Genomic DNA, 16,688 nt, shown 5'->3' on the forward strand with positions numbered 1-16,688 from the left:
CTACAGAATCCACATCATCATTACAACTGGTCGGGACTGTTGAGCAGTCCTAATGCGTCTTTGTCTTTATTTATTTTGCTAGCCGTCATAGTTCAAGTTAGTGGCAGTGGTCTAACAGCGGATTCGTTTCCACGTAGTGCCGATGGGTTTCTGGCGGCACGGCTGACCGACCGCCGAACCGCTACCGTATTTACTGAGTGAGTCATAGCGCGGTCAACGTGACGTCATCGGTCACCGGTGACGTCACTGCTCGGTCCAGTGGCTGTGTCCGGTCCACGAACAGTGGGCAAACGCTGGAAATTCCAACCGAATCCAACACATCACCTGCAATTAGGGTAAGGGCTCGCTTCTGGAAACGCTGTATTTTGACCTCAGGGCATTGGGCTTGTCTACCGGTAGCGCTGATTCATCGTCGTCAGTTAGAGAGGTAAAAATAAAGTCGAGATGTTTTTGAGTCACGAAACCTTCATGACATCGATGACCGATTGCATTTAAATGTCAGCGGTCGTTGATTCTTCCGAGGGATCCGTTCTCAGCGTCTCAAACCGCAAAATTCTTCTAAGAATACGGCGATGTTTTTGCTTTCTGTTAACAATTTTGATGATCTCATGTTCCGTTGAGCGACAGTGGCAGGGGCATAGGCTACATATGTCTCGAGGATGAAGGCTTAGCGGGGACCGCGTTGCCACGTGGGTCATCAGACCCTGACCGGAGGCACTGAACGGGGCAAGGTGTGGAACTCCTCCACTAGGTTAACCCGCGCCCTGGTGGGGTCTGTTTATAACGCGACCTGGTGGGGGGGGCTATTTTTTGCCCCCCCCCCCTCGTATCTCCGAAACTACTGGACGGATCCGCAAAATTCAAACGGCATTCGAAAGGCCTATCAAATTTGTTGAGGGAAACCAAATTTTATTGACCTCGGTGTCACCGATGACGTCACAGGTCAGGTCAAAGATGAAATGTTTCACCGTTCACGGGTCTTCTAGGGAATGCGCTCTAACACCAAGGAAAACGCATTTTGTCGAGAATTAGCGATAGGGCGTCAGTTGCCTAGTAGATATGTTGCTATAAGAGGTCACTGACTGTTCTGTCGTGATCTCAGTCCCCGCGCACAGACAGTCGGAACGGTACGAGATGTATTCCTCGTTCTCGGCTCAGTGCACGCGTAACAGGCGATACGTCCCCCCTCGCCGGGCGCCGGTGCGCGACTGACGTGACGTCACAGCGCCAACCCGCGATTGGCGCGCCCCCGACGGCGTCCGCACAAACTCCCGGTTATTAACACCGCGCAGAGGTGGCGCGACACCACACCCGGCCCCCCTTACTAATGAACAAACTTCCCCACTTACAAAGGAGAAACAGGTAGTAAGATGAAAAGCACAAACCAACGCGGATCTACGCAATATAGCTCGCGTCCACACATATTTAACTGACCATACAGCGATTCCCTAGCTCGGGCTGCTGCTCCTGGCCGCTCCGACACCGGCCGCCGAGCTCAAACCGGTGGTAGCTGCTCCGTCGCCGACCGGTGAGCTCGAACCGCCACTGTCGCCGCCGGCAGCTGCCCCGCCGCCGGTCGCTGAGTCCGCGCCGTAACCGACAAGATCGCCGCCACCACCGCCACTAGTACGGCCGTCGCCACCGAGGTCACCAGTGCGGCAGACACCGCCGAGGTCACCGGCACGACCCTCGCCCCCGAGGTCACCGGTGTGACCCTCACGTCCGCTGTTGTCACCGTCACGACCATCGGCTCCGCTGCGGTCACCAGCACGACCATCGGCTCCGCCGCGGTCACCAGCACGACCATCGGCTCCGCTGCGGTCACCGGCACCGCCGGCGCCGCCACTGGAGGCGCCGGTCGCTCCGTTCGAGCCGCCGCCACGTGCCGCACGCGTTTCCCCGGCGTCGGCCCTGCTGCTGGCCGCGGCCGCTGGTCCGTCGCCGGCCGCGGAACTCGACCCGCCGCTGTCGTCACTGTCACCGCCGGCGGCTGGTCCGCCGCCGGTCGCACAGTCCGTGCCGTCACGGCTGACAGCCGCGCGCGCTGTTTGGTCGCCGCCACCGACATTGCTGCTGTCAGCGCCGCCGCCGTCCGTCCACCCACGTCGATGGGCGTCACGAGCCAGACCGGCCCGCCTGGCGGCTCCGTGGCCGCCGCCGCCGCCGCTGCCCACTCCTGCCTCCGGTGAGGCGCCGCTGGGAGGCGCTCGGCCATCACCAACTGCAGGGCCTCCGCCCGGCGGCGGTAGTCGGACTCGAGCGGGGCGCTCCTCTCCAGCGCCGCCTGTATCAGTTGCGACTGCTCCTCCAGCTCGCTCCGACACTCCGTCAGCAGACGCCTCGGCCTGCAGAGTCTGTAGTCGCTCCGTTAGCCGCTCGGTCTCGGCGGTCTGCTGGCGCGCCTGCTGTCGGGCCGCCTCCAGCTGCGCCTGCGCGCTGTGCAGCTGCTCGCAGCGGCTCCGCAGGTGCTCCGTCAGCGTGCCCAGCCGAGCGTCCTGCTCGCGCAGCCGGTCCTCCTGCTCGCGCAGCCGGCCCTCCTGCAGTTCCAGCCGGCCGATCCTGTCTCGCAGCTCGGCTACTGACGCCGCTAGCTCGGCGGTGAGCCGGTCGAGCTCCCGCTGCCGCTCAGTCAGCCTGGCGCCGAGCGCCTGTTCCCGGGAGCGCGTCTCCTCCCGCTGTCGCTGACGTTCATTGAGCTCAGAACACAGCTGCTCCGACCGCCGCTCCTCAGAAATCAGCCCGCGCCTGAGTGCAGTCCGGGTCGGACGCACCTCGTCCAGCGTTCGGCCGCCCGTCACCTGCACCTCGCCGCGCGCGCCGAGTCCCAGGGCCGCGAACCAGTCCCTGCCCAACAGGTTCACTGGCTGGGGGAAGTCGACCACCACCAGACGCAGGTTCTTCTGTTTTGTGCCACGCTGAACCTTCACTACTGCCTCACCCTTGACAGGGATGGCATGTCCAGTGAACGATGACAGCACCAAGTCCGATCTCTGTAAGCACAGACCTGGAACACTGCTGTCCGATCCTATGATGGTCACTGGGCTTCCCGTGTCCACCACAAACTCCATGTCCATGCCGTTGACCTGTAGGGTCATCTTCAGTGGAGCCATGTGACTGGCCTCTGACCCCTGACCCTGCTGCACAGTGTGCACACACCACAGCTCTGTCTCGGGCTGGGACACTTCCTGCACTGGGACAGGAACTACCTTACTCTTGCAGTTCTTCTTGAGGTGCCCGGGCTGCCGGCACTTGTAGCAAACCGGACCACGCCCCTGCCACTTTGTCGGTGTCCTCTGCTGCTGTTGCTGGTGCTGGCACTCCGCTCTCCTGTGACCCGGCTGGCCACAGCGGTAGCAGGTCAGCTGACGCTCGGCCACCAGCTGAACAGGCTCAGCCGCTGGGCCGGCTGCCCCAGCCACCAGCTGTCCCGGTTCAGCCGCTGAGCTGGGGCCCCGCATCTGCTCAATGAGGGCCTCCGTCCGCTCCATGGCAGTAGCAGCAGCCACCACATCCTGCAGAGTGAGCTGGTCGCCACGCTCAGCAGCCCGCTGCAGCAGCCGCTCCTGTAGCTTACCCTTGGTGCCGGCCAGGCATTGATTCCGGACCTCCTGGTCCACACTCTGGCCAGTGAAGCCGCACCGGTTCGCAGCCACCCGCAGCCGTGCCAGGTAGGCCTCGAATTTCTCACCAGCCTCCATCCGGATAGTGCTGAAGGCCAGTTTTTCCGCGATGGTGTTGCGGGCAGGGGTGAGGTAGGCCCTCAGCTTGGCCTTGCTGATCTCATACGCCCCCTCCACCCCGACCGGCTCTGGCAGCGTGCCAAACACCTGTTGCAGATCCGGACCGATCAGATGCAACAACATGGCTCGCTTCCGCGCCTCGCTGGTCACATCCAAAGCATCCAGGTAGAGGTCCACACTCGTGAGCCACCGGTCAAAGTCACCGCCCATCACGAACCGGTCCACGCCCGGGAGCATGGGCGCCGCCATGATTGTTTATCCGACCGACCGCACGGCTCGTACGGCTCTCCCCCTCTCCAACAGCTGACGAGGCTTGTACGGCTCTCCCCCTCTCCAACAGCTGACGAGCGCAGTCAGCTGGCGCCAGAGGTTCACTGCCGCTCCGCCACGCGGCGCTGGCTGCTTCCGCCAAAAATGGCGTCGGTCCGTCAGTGACGTCACAACCCGGGTCTCGGTCGCACCACGGCTCAACCCGCCGCAGGCCACGGGTCTCCGGCAAACTGCCACCCGCACCGCACGAACCGTCACGAGTCCCGCACGTCCCCAGACCGTCCACGGCACTCCGCCACACGCCACTGGCACGTCCGAGTCCGCGACACTACCGCGCCCCGCCGGCCGCCGCACCGCACCGCCGCGCTTAAAACCGTTCGACTCGTCGCCAAGGTGTTCTGTCGTGATCTCAGTCCCCGCGCACAGACAGTCGGAACGGTACGAGATGTATTCCTCGTTCTCGGCTCAGTGCACGCGTAACAGGCGATACGTCCCCCCTCGCCGGGCGCCGGTGCGCGACTGACGTGACGTCACAGCGCCAACCCGCGATTGGCGCGCCCCCGACGGCGTCCGCACAAACTCCCGGTTATTAACACCGCGCAGAGGTGGCGCGACACCACACTGACAATACCAGGTCAGGTCACAGGTCAGGTCACCAAGGGTCACAGGGCAGGTCACATGAACCCAACTTTACTAAGGTTGTGTGATGCATGTTTTATGGCCAATTTTTCATTTCCATCTCAATGGTGTTGGTTATAAGACTATCAGGTACGGCTTAGGTCACTTTCTGGTGAAGGTCAGGTCAAGGTCAGGTCAAGGTCAGGCCAAAAAAGGTCAAATTTTAAAGTTGATAGTTTTGCATAAAATGGGTATCTATTCGATGCAGCTCGTCACGGGGAGTCTAATGGTGGTCTTTGTTTTGCGCTACGGGGTCTAGAATTGCTAAAAATTAAGTTTGAAAATTTGACGTCATCAATTTTGAACAGTTTTTTCGCTATAACTTCGCCAAAAAAAGAGGTATCAATCTCAAATTTGGTATGTGGATGGAAAGCGGTAAGGACTATCACATATATTCCGGTTTTTGCGAAATTCAAAAAACTTTTTGGATTTTTTGACTATTATATCCAAAAAATCTATTTTTTGATTTTTGGGATCAAAATCCAAAAATTTCAAAAATCCGAGATAGCAGTTTTGTAGTTCTGTCAATTCTACAGCTTTTATGTCTTTATCATTTTTCTGTATTTGCAAAGCTATAGGCCTGACAGCTCTTCCCGCGAAACCCTTTTTGGGTCGAAAACGGCAGAACATGACGTCACTCTGACGTCATTTCCGGCCAACCTATCATAGCCTTTGGAAAAATTTTTGGTCACAATGTGTAAAATTGATGTCCGGGAGGGTACTGAAAGTTTGGTGACGATCGGCGCAGCGGTTCTGGAGATATATCGAAAAGTCTGGAGGGGGGGGGGCAAAAAATAGCCCCCCCCCCACCAGGTCGCGGGTTAAAGGGACCATCCCACCTTCTAAAATGTTGTTAAAACTAGTTAAATTGTGCCCGACTTTATAGATTGGATGACCAGGAACACGGTTCTGGCATTTATTTTTCATTAAACATCTTAGGCTTCCCATATTCCAAACACAAACTTTCAAATATGTGACGTCACAGCCCAAAATTACCTCCTTCCCCAGGCCACATTACTGTCATAAAGCTGATTCTTTTTACTCTGTAGGCACCACAACAAAGTTCAGACCAAGTTTTAAGCGATTTTTCAACGAACAAACCCATTTAAATCAGAATGACTAAACGAGGTGACGTCACACTAACGGTCGCTCCATGTTGAAGGTAGGGCCTTGTACAAGGCCCATTTTCAAATGAAGGGAACGAATTTCTTCAACACCAAGAGGCCGCGGGGGTTGCAACCTAGATAGATAGTGGTTTCTGAACCTCGCCGCAAACTTGGCTATCTCAACTCAAACCCCATGTTAACCCTCGCGGGCCCGGGGGGGGGGCGTTTTTCGCCCCCCCCCCCTGGCGAATATTTGCGATAACTCCCAAACGCTTAGGGATAGGAAGGCGAAACTTTCAGTACCTTTTCTCCCATCAATTTGACATCTTCTGAAGCAAAAAATTTGGACCTAGCCTCCTTGATGACGTCACAAGGTCCATTTTTCTAGACCCCTGCACGGCAAACTTCGGCGTCACAGACGCAAACTTCAAATAGCTGCTAAAAATAGAGTTTTAGAGATAAAGACAAATAACGAGCACGGCTGTGTAGCGTTTGACCTAGAGAAAAATAGAAAAATAGTTTTGGTGACCTGAGGTCAGAGGTCAGGTCAACGACCCCGAAATGTGGTTTTAGTTTTTCGCAAATAACTTCGACAAAAATGGTCCTTGAGCTACGGCAGTGGTACCATCGCATTCGCCTTGTCAAGCCGCGTCGAATGATATATATTTTGTTCGGAAAAGGTCAAGTTTCATGTTGACCTCATGTGACCTCGAATGACCTCTGGTTGACCTTGACACATGAAAGGTCGTTTATGATGGATTTGTACCCGCTAATCACGAATCTGGCATCTATTTTCCTCTAAGCCTTCATTTAGAGCTTCCGGATGGCAAAATTGTCTTATTTATTATTACTAACTTGAATCAGTGAAATAACCTCTAGCAGGGATACTCTTCTGTGACCTTGACCTTTGAGCAGCCTTGTATCGTAAGATGAACCACAAATAGGGAACTGATAAGCCTCAAAACATTTCAAAACATCTTGGAAGTTAGCACGCAAGATGTGCGAAAAAGGGCCAAGTTTGAGGTCAATTTTGAGTGTGACCTTGACCTTGACCTTTAATTTGGAGCACATTTTCAGAATCCTCAGATTCTCTTCTTTCGTTTGACACCCAATTTTGCCGGTTTGATGCAGCCTGCCGTCCTCTAGAAGGCTTACTTTGAGATCACTACACATGTACCGGTTTTGGCCTTTGACCTTGACCTCTGACCTTGAAAATTGACCTGAGGTCAAAAATTTTAGGTGCATTAGAATAGTCTCGTAAGGACCTTTCGTTTGGTATCGCTTTTGTTTCCGTAGCTCCCTTATTTACGGAGTTAGACAGGGGGGGGGGCGAAAAACGCCCCCCCCCCCGGGCTGCGGTGGTTGGGATTACCCCCTGGGCCCGGCCGGGTTAAAGGTGGGATAGTCCCTTTAACCTGGTGCCCATCCTGGGTCGCAGAAGTCCTCTCTGACCACACTGTAACACGATGTTCCAACGCCAGCAAGCACTTTTTTCTTCTGCTCGCCGATAACAGAAAACCGTTCAGATTACCTTGAGGTAGTCCCGGTACCCGGCGTCTTTGTGCGTAATTATCTGTGCAGTCTGGCCATCACCATCGTCCGCCGCCCTGTCAGCGCCCTCTGTTCCCTGTGGAGCTGGGAGCTCGATGGGTACCGCCTGACCGTCCTGTTGGCGCCCTTGTTGTCCCTACCGTGCGGACGTGCGTCCATATGCACTAATTACCGAAGCTGTACGCTAGTCCTCCTCTCGAATTACGTGGCCGCAATATCAAATCCCACCCTTTTGCTGTACTTCTCCGCGCTCGGCTAGCGGCCACGTGCCACTTTCCTTGAACGACCTGCAGCGTATCGGCGGCTGCAGCCGACAGGTGGCGCCATCACACCGTGACGGGCGATGGAGGTACTACTCCGGTGCTACTCTCTGCCGGTAATACCAGATAGGATATCGATCGATTGCTCAAAAATCGATAGCGAGAATCAAGACACGAATGATTGTGTCTGGAATGCACATGCCTTATTTCTTACCGGCTTTGCTTGTAGCTGGGCCCTATCCTGTTCGATCCTTCCCTGTTTGACATTACCGGCAATGGATGAAAGTGGTCGTTGTCGAGACTCGTGTTGACCTGCCGGGTGCACACCGATCTGTGCTGACCTGTCTGTTTGTCTGTGTGTTCCAGAGTGCGTGTGAGCGGCGCTCGCCGGCTGCAGGAGGTCGCGGCGCGATGCTGGCGCGGGCTGGCTAAGCCGCCCCCGCCCCCGCCCGCCTCACGCTGGCTACCGTCTCTGTGACGGCGCTTATCATGGAGATGCGACGCGGCGAGTCGCCGCTGGCGGCCAGCCCGCTCTTCAAGCTGGCCGGCTCTCCTCCTGGCTACCTGGGCTCGCCGGGGCTGCTGGCCACCGTGGCCGGCCGGCCGGCCATCAAGCAGGAGCCGGCGGCCGGCTCGCCCGAGCCGGGGCTGCCGCGGCGGATGCATGACGACTGGCTGCCGTCGCCCAGTCAGACCAGCCTGGACACGGGCACGCCGTTCGCAGTGCTGCCCGTCTCCGGCGCCCAGACGGCCCCTCCTGGAGGCGGAGGGTTCTCCGTGTCACCCATGTCCACGAGCAGCTACGACCCGTACTCGCCGACCGGCAGACCAGGTGAGTTCCGTCGGACAATCGAATCCCCTGTCCGAGCCCGTGGTGATCTTTGCTCTGACGAAAAACTGTATAGGTCAGATGGATAGTCGGTTGGATAGGGTGAACTCTGGTGCAGGCAGAGACGGACTCTGGTGCGAGCCGGGTTGACTCTGACTCGGACCGCAGCGAACAAACAGCCAGAGCGGACCTCCCACGTTCAGTCAGGCACCGTTTCTTTGAGCACGTGCCGCGGCAGAGCACAGGGCTGTTGAAACCGGGTGAATCATGATGGAGCCAGCTAAGCTGATGGGGCGATCAGTCTTCACCTCTGCACAGCCAGCCAGCTCCGACGGCGCCTATTTAGAGCCCGTGCGCGGCGCCAGGACGCTTCTTAGAGCGGGTTCTTTGAGTCACTTGGGCACCGGCACGCGCCTCATGTCGCGGACTTTTTCGAGCCAGACTTAGCGCGTGTACACGCGAAGTAAAACAATGATTAATGGTGTTCTCATTGCGCCAAATGTTGCGCTCTGTCCCACTCCCTACCTTGGGTGCCTTTTTGTACCATCCGTTCCCTTTTTGCTCCCCCTTTTATGTTTTTGCCGTGTGACGTGTGGAAAAAGTAATGGCAACAGTTAGTGACACAATGTATCAACGGGTGTTATGCATTTCCCGAGATTTTCGCCGGTGTGACGATTGGCGCCGGTAAAAAGGGCTCGTGTCTCGCCAGTTTTGTTTTTGATCTGGGAGGGTGCGGTGGGTTTTTACCGTGGAAGGGGACGATCCGCTAGTCTGGAGATGCCCGCACTCCGTCTGGTGAGCTGTAGGGGGAGGTCTGAGGGCGAACGCAAGTTTCAGGGCGCCGTACCCTACGGTCCTGAAGGCTGCAGGAAATCATAACTGATACAATGATACATACCTATAACGTGCACCCCCTCCACATTATCATTATTTTCAAGTACCTATTCGGCTGGCGTCTAGAATTGTCAGATTCATTTCGGGAGACTCTTGGCTGGATTTGTCGTCCAATGACGGCTTTGTGGTCTCCACTGTCTTCTCCCTTCTCGGTCCCGCAGTCCTATCAGCTGTTATATCCGTCGGATACTAAATATCAATGGCCCCGCTCAAACGAGGAAGCATTAACTTGTCTTGGCAGACCGTTACTCGAAACACACCATGCCATCATGCAACAATGGTGAATTGCCTTGTAGCAAATGCAACTTGTTCATTCTCATCCGCAGTATTATCCTACGAACATGCGGAACGCTCTGTGAAACCGACTGTGTTTTTTAACTAGCCTGACCGTGACAAGATAAATGCCAGCGCATTAACCACAGCACGCTGGTCTCTCGAACCTTTACCATGGGAATGGAAGGAAATCGGTGAAACATTTTCGTGTAATGTGCTTTTTGTGCCGGTGGCTGTGGCCGCGTGCGGTGTGGAGCCGATGGATCATGGCTGCTTTTTACCAGTGCCGCTGGCCTCCTCCCCTGTGTTTCACCCATGCGGCGTCCCTTTTACCGCTGAGAAATGACCGGTGTCGCGGCTCTGTTGCGTGCCTCGCGGGGGTTCAGTCCTCCTCCCTCCCTCTCTGCGCTCTCCCGGTGACTCCTCCGCCGTCCTTCAGGGTCATTGCACTTTTCTAACTGCTCTGTCGAGCTTTTTACCCTTCTGCGGTTACGTAAGTCTCCGCAGAGAGGCATGATTGAATGTGGCATACATAGTCGTGCAGAAGCAAACGCGGTGACTCGTCGATGCTTGCATAATTCAATTTCATAAATTATCAATTGGTTTTCTCGGGTCCTCACTACCGAGGAAACTAAGCTAGAAAAAAATAGCGGTTTCAAAAGGACAACCTTGAATCTGTGGTGCCTTAACTCATCCCTAGATGTCGCCGGTAGCGTGCGCCTGAAGCTAGGCTGTCCCGCACGACAGCAGCTGGGCCGAAGCGGACGGAGGATTTCTGTATATCGCATAGTAATAGCTGGACGAATGTCACCATAAATCTGAAATGACGTGGTGATTGTGCATTATTCTGCCTAAAAATGAGGCTTTTAGATGCTGTCCTCTGCGTTTCACCAGTTTGAAAGAGAACGGCAATGGCTACGGCTTAGGTCAGCTATGCGGGCGAGGTCACGTCGGTGAACCCATCCCGACGGAGCGGCTGCCATTCCGGCGTGGAGTGCTCTCCTTTCCTGTACCGAGCTGGATTCCAGCGCCGTCGAGCCGACCGGCGGGCGGGCCGCTGTAGCCCCCGGCTCGCGGTCGCCGCCTTTTTACTGTCGGTAAAAAGTGACTTTGGCCAGGACGACAGGGGAGCGAGCGTCAGATTCCGGTTGTGGGGAAATCATCGGGCGCCGCCTCTGGCCGATACTGCTGCGCGAATAATGAGGGGAAAAACGGCCGGCTGGACCGCCAAACTCGCCGCTGGCGGACGCGGCGGCCGGCCGTCGGCAGGCTGCCCCCACCGCCGCGCCGCCGCCGCCGCCGCTGCCGGCGCGTCGTATTGTGCCGGGCGGACCGGTGCGTGTGCCACCGTGCGCCGCCGCGCGCCGCGACAGCCGACTGTCTGGCTCGCGCCGCGCGTCTGTCTGGCCCGTCCCTGCCGACTGTCTGGCTCGGCACCTCCCGTCTAGCCCCTCACCGAACGACTGGCTGGCTGGGGTACTCGCGACTGCCTTTCGAGCGTTTGGTGCGGCTGAAGGGGAGAAGGCCGTTCGTATGTAAATGAGCTAGTCTAGACATGATTGTCTACTTAGCAGATTTGTTGAAAAGGGACATGGATGGGAGTGTAACGGATATTTGGGATGATTAATTAGGAGCTAAATAGGTGAAAAGTACGCCATTATCAGTAAGAGGTGTCATCTAACGAAAGTTAAGATCATATGATATTTTCACTTCTAAGAAGTTGTCGTGAATATGCAGATTCAAAATTTAAGTGACAGGAATAAAGGCAAACAAAAGCATAACTTTAAGTTATGAAACATTTTCCATTTTGTTGCTTTTCCCGTCAAATTCAAAGGGCACGTCCAATTAGCACATGCCCTCCGGAGGCACGTCTGGTTTTGCATCCTGCAGCCTTCATATCGTCTGTTTATTTTTTTCTACGAGTTAGTGTAATCCTAACCGTGAACAAATCGGTTGGTAAAATTGCTAATGATGTCATCCATAGTACCGTTGGCTGTTGACGGGCTACTGGGTCTCCTCTATGAACACTGGCTGACTCACTTCTGTCGTTCGGCTGCCAGTGCCCGCGGCCCTGCCGCCGGCGCATGGCTCCATCCGGTCCGGGGTCTAACCGGCGCTCCGGCACCCCAGCACGCCGCCCCTACCGTGCGTGCGGGCGGCGCAGGCAGCCCCCGTCAGGGCCACGGCTGCTGGCGGTCACTGACCCCTCGCAGCGGCCTACCCCAGTCACTACCCCCGTCCCACTGAACTGAAATCCGCCCCGCCGCCGCCGCCGCCGCCGCCGCCGCCGCTGCCGCTGCCGGCGCCGCCACGCAGCCCTTTTGTTTTGATCCGCGACGCACGGTAAGCCGGTCGGTGGGTGCCGCGCCGCTGCCAACCGCAACCCTTGCCGGCGTGACGACGGGGAGGGAGAGGGAGAGAGAGGAAAGGGGACCGTACGCGACTACTCTGCTCTGACTGGCCAGTCAATCAGTGACGTCCGGGGCGGGTATTTACTCGGCGAATAACAGTGGGAGAGACATGGATGGACCCGGCACCAGTCCATTCAGCACTGTTGATAGACATGGAGGCAGGGATGCTGTCTTTCGACCGTGCGGCGGACCGTTCGCCGCTGGCCGCCGGGCCGGTGTGACTGCACTCCCGCCCGCCACGCAGACACCCAATCGACTTCTCTTGCGTCGTTTTCGACGACTGGGCGCGTCCAGCGGGGGGTCGTCGGGCCGGCTCCGGACGCCTTTGCCGTCGTGGGAGGTTGGATCCAAACGTTACCGCGTTGATCACGAACTGCGCTTTGTGCGTTAGTTCGTGACACCATCGTAATTGAAATCGTCATTGATTTGTACACTGTCTGTGACGAGTCCGCTGGGCTCGCCACTGGCCGGCATTCACTGCATCCGACGACCGGCGGTGGCGACGGCAGCGGCGGCTGTCGCGCCCGCCGGAGGCCAGTCTGCACTGAGCGCCGGCTCTGTCTGGCTGCCGCTCCCTTAGAAATTACTAACGGGGTAAATACGGGGGAAGCGCGTGCGTCAGCCGCGCCTGTCTAGACAGCCAGTCGGCGCCGGTCGTCGGTGAGTCGATCATGTGCGGTGGGCGGCGGCCGGGCCGAGGTGACATGCTCGTGAGTATGAATCGTGCGTGTGCCGAGGACAGTGTCGGAGACGACAGGACGGCAGCAGAGGACTGCGCCAGACGGCGGCTGCTAATGTGACTGACGAGATCAGCGCGCTCCTGAGCCCAATCAAAACACAACAAATCAAAACTTCTCAGGTGGTACTTTATTGTGTACAAACGACAGCGATTTGTCCAAGTAAACATGTCAGGCTCGGCTGTGACTTCAAGAGAAACCCGTAGACAATGAAGAGATTCTTGGCTCTCAATTGAAACGTCGGAGACTTGAAGACTGTCAAGAAATCTGGAATATTTTTGTGGTGTAATTTTGATCGTGTGTGAACAGCATAACGGTTGAAGAAGGGTGAACAAGTATTTTTGTACTGACTTTTTCCGAGCATACTTTGCGCCCGCTTGTAAACATCGTGTACTGCTAGTGCTCGCTCGTCAAGAGCCAGAGCTCGCTTGTTCCTCTGTCTAGAACAGCGCCACTGGTGTGTGAAACAATCGAGCGTCGGTGCACAAACTTACCCACCGCTCGTTTACGGTACGCCCAGTACGCCGTGCACAATGTTGGGCACGTCCGGTGGCGAGCCTGCGCCGGCGGCGGTCGGGGCCGGGCCGTGTCGGGACCGGACGGCGCTGGAGCGGGCTGAACCGCTGCGGCTCCTACTGCCCGGCGGTATCCCCCAGCAGATGCTGGTCGGTGGAACTGTGACTATCGTTGTCAGCCAGCGGCTGGCGGCCGCGCCGGGTCCCCTGCAGCTGCAGGCGGCGAGTGTGAGCTCCACGGCGCCGGCCGAGCCGCCGCGGTCGGTCAGTTCGAGTGATGGGGAGACGGTGGCAGTGGGCCGCTCGCCGGGTCCCCGCCGTTACGGCAGGACCCAGCGGGCCGGCCCGGAGAACACCCCAGACACCAGCGCTGGAACGAGCAGCGATACTGGAGTACGGCCAGCGTGGTCCCTGGAGAGAATCGCCGTCCCATCGGTCACCTCCGCCCATCAGGTGACGTACGTCAGTTCTGCGTCTAATGACGTGCCCAGCCGTCCGCTGACGCTGCTCAGACGTCAGCAGAATCAGCAGGTATCAGCTGGTGCTGGTCGTCTGCTGCTGATGGTGGCGCCTTCAGCCGTCAGCAGCCGGGCAGCTGAGAGTGACGGTGATTCCTGTCTGCCCGGCGCTAGTCCTGCTCCGCAGAGGACAGCTTCCCCGGTCTGCGCTCCGTCGCAGGCCGGCCGGGGCCTGGGTGCATCTGCAGACTCACCGGGATCTGAAATACGAGCGGCGCCGTCGCCGCAGCCAGCAACAGTAGATGACGCTCAGGACCGACGGTCAGACTGTCAAGAAGAGCTTGCTGGACGGGACGGACAGCGCGATGCTAATCATCCCCAGCAGTCAGAGTCAGTTTCCGACACCCTACCGTCGACCTCCAGCGACGACCGGTCGAACACAAACCGAGCGGCCGATGGTCCGGTATTGGTGACCAGGCTAGGACAGACCGGCGACGTTCTGGTGTCAGACTGTGGCCTGCGACTCTCGCTGGACGGAACGGCGTCTAACTGGACCTGGGGCGATACCTCCCGCTCGTGTGCAGATGCAGACGGCGCCTCTGTAACCGTCTCCGGCTCGGACACACAGGAGCCGGCGGAGACGAGTCGTCTTCGACGGCCGCCGAGCGTGGCCTGTTCGAGCCGCAGCGACTCACAGCCATGCCCTGTGGATAGCTCTGACGGCGGTCCCTGGAGCACCGCCTCCGAAGATCGGGACCAGTGGCAGGAGCGTGTCAAGGAGGAGGAGCAGGAGCAGGATGATGACGAGGAGGAGGATGAGGAGCCGGCCGGGCGGTCGGAGCTGCTCGGCCTGGAGCGGCCCGGCATGGTGTCTCTCCTGCTGGGTGGTGCCCCGGAGAGGATGGTGAACCTGGTGTTCCGGGGTGACGACATCGACGATCTGGAGCTGGACTCATCGACCGACGCGCCGACAGGTGATGTCCCGCCGCACCGTCCGACGGGGTCGGGTGCGCCTAGGCAAGCTGCTTTGGTACAGCTCTCGGAGTGGCACAACTAGTTATCGATTAGATCATAAATGCTGTTCTTAATATTCAATTAACCTTTCCGACAACAGTATTATTGACGAAACTCTTCTTTCCGTCAATTAGTGCAGCTTATTTTGGTGATTGATCTAGCTATAAAAGGCATGAAAAATGATTACCTATTCAACCAATCCCCTTTATTGAGTGATGCATGAGTATCAGTAGGATATAACTTTATTCATTATGCAGTGATTTTATAATAAGTACGCTCTGTAACGTTTGAGTTTTGTTATAAAAAAGCACACATTTACGGCGATCAATATTGGTTCTCTTTTTGGAGTTTCACCTTATCCGCTATCATGTATTCTGAAATATTGTTGTTGATGCAAACTAATATGTGAGAGCCTCGATCTTTTTCTTGCGACTCCTATGCACGGTGCAATCTCGCCCTACGTTCCTTACACTATTCCCATCTCAATATTTCGGCCAGATTCGTCACACCGTCAGGTGCGTCTCGGTTTTTGTTTTGGCGCGTTTTTTTTCGGCTGGCTAGACGGCGCGTTTTTTGCTCGTCGGCGGCGTTTTTCAGCGTCTGTCTGGCCGTGCCGTCAAGTTCAGCTCTGGGGCCGGCTCCCCAGTATTATCGCCCTGCCGCTGGGGAGTCGGCAGGGGAGCCGGGGGGGGGGGGGGGGCAGGCAGACGGCAGTCGCCGCCGCCGCGCCGCCGTCGCAGGGGGGACGGGACGACAATGAATGGCGGGGCGACGACGAGACAATGCAGAAAAAACGCGCCACTCCCGTCCGCCGTCTGGCTCGGCGATACGGACGTAACTGCTGACTAATGGGCTGCGACTCGGCGCTATGATTAGATCACGGGAAACGTGTATCGCAGACTGTTACTTGGCGAGGCTGAATCAGCTATACTTATTAGGCCTGATGTCGATGCGGAATAACAACTCCCTTCAATCTAAAAGATATTTTTTACCTGCACTCATGTGCACTGGCGGTCGCAGCCGCTCGCAAAAGGGGGGGCCAAAGTCACACTCGCGGGACATAACATTTATCAGTCACCGGGGGGGGGGGGTGATCGGCTAATTTTTTACGTCCACGAGGCGCCGCGCAGTTGGCATTACTTATGCTTCATCCACCTCATTCTTGCGTGAAATCTTTAAGCTCAAGTTAAGGCAAAAGCACCAGTTCCATTTCCCGTCCCACGGTGTTTCCACCGGTCGGGCCACTGCACCATGGCGACGGATCGGTGTAGCATATACTGGAAGGTCGGGCACGCGGATTCATGACCTTACCACAATAAACAATTCGGAAAACTACGGATACCTCTTGCTTTGAACAAGCATGTGAAACCCAGAGATCATTTTCAGACTATGACATTTACCCATATAGCTGTTTGGCGGCGGGAGAGAATAGGTACACCGACCTCTGGAGACCCCCGGCCCCACAGGCTCCTGGTTTTCAAAATTGACATCTGAGAGCCGCGCACGACTCGCGCGGGGCCTCGCAACGGCTCTATTGGGGCTCACTCAACCTGCCTTATAGTCCTACTGCTAAAAAGACTGGCCCTGAGCCCTAAGGACTTCATCAGTCTCTGCCAGCCCCAGGACCCACACCGGCTCATGGGGTCCCGACGTCGAAATATGAGGGAATCTGCGCGGGACCATCAGGACGTAAAGTAATCTCGATCAGGACCAACGTACGGCTGTGCAGGCGTCTGCGTGAGCCCTGTGATCTTCAGAAGCCCACCCATGTATGTTTTCACTTAGAGGCCAGTTTAGGGCCCTCAGAGACCAGTACAGGGCCTGCAAACTGCAAAGGCCAGTAGTTTGAGACCATCAGAGACCGAGTTGGGCTCTCGGAGGCTTATGTGGGTCCTACTCATTACAGGCCAACATGGGGCCCTCAGAGGTCAGCGTGGGGCCCTAAAAGACCG

At 57.0% G+C, this 16,688-nt stretch overlaps 1 protein-coding gene across 10 annotated transcripts in view; it reads left to right on the top strand.

The window, feature by feature from the left end:
* Window positions 1-16,688, top strand: part of LOC122392563 (ecdysone receptor-like) — a 136,564-nt gene that overhangs the window by 89,782 nt on the left and 30,094 nt on the right. For 9 of the 10 annotated variants that reach the window (XM_043387591.1, XM_043387590.1, XM_043387598.1 and 6 more), the window contains one exon: window positions 7,972-8,437. In XM_043387591.1, coding sequence (XP_043243526.1) covers window positions 8,095-8,437 — 343 coding nt within the window. In that variant the 5' untranslated portion in view covers window positions 7,972-8,094. Of the gene's footprint in view, window positions 1-7,971; window positions 8,438-14,520; window positions 14,697-16,688 lie in introns of those variants that run through there. The other variant, XM_043387602.1, reaches the window with a different exon arrangement.

The sequence above is a fragment of the Amphibalanus amphitrite genome, unplaced genomic scaffold (assembly GCF_019059575.1).
Source record: "Amphibalanus amphitrite isolate SeventyFive unplaced genomic scaffold, NRLGWU_Aamphi_draft 000491F_arrow, whole genome shotgun sequence".
Classification (NCBI taxonomy): domain Eukaryota; kingdom Metazoa; phylum Arthropoda; class Thecostraca; order Balanomorpha; family Balanidae; genus Amphibalanus; species Amphibalanus amphitrite.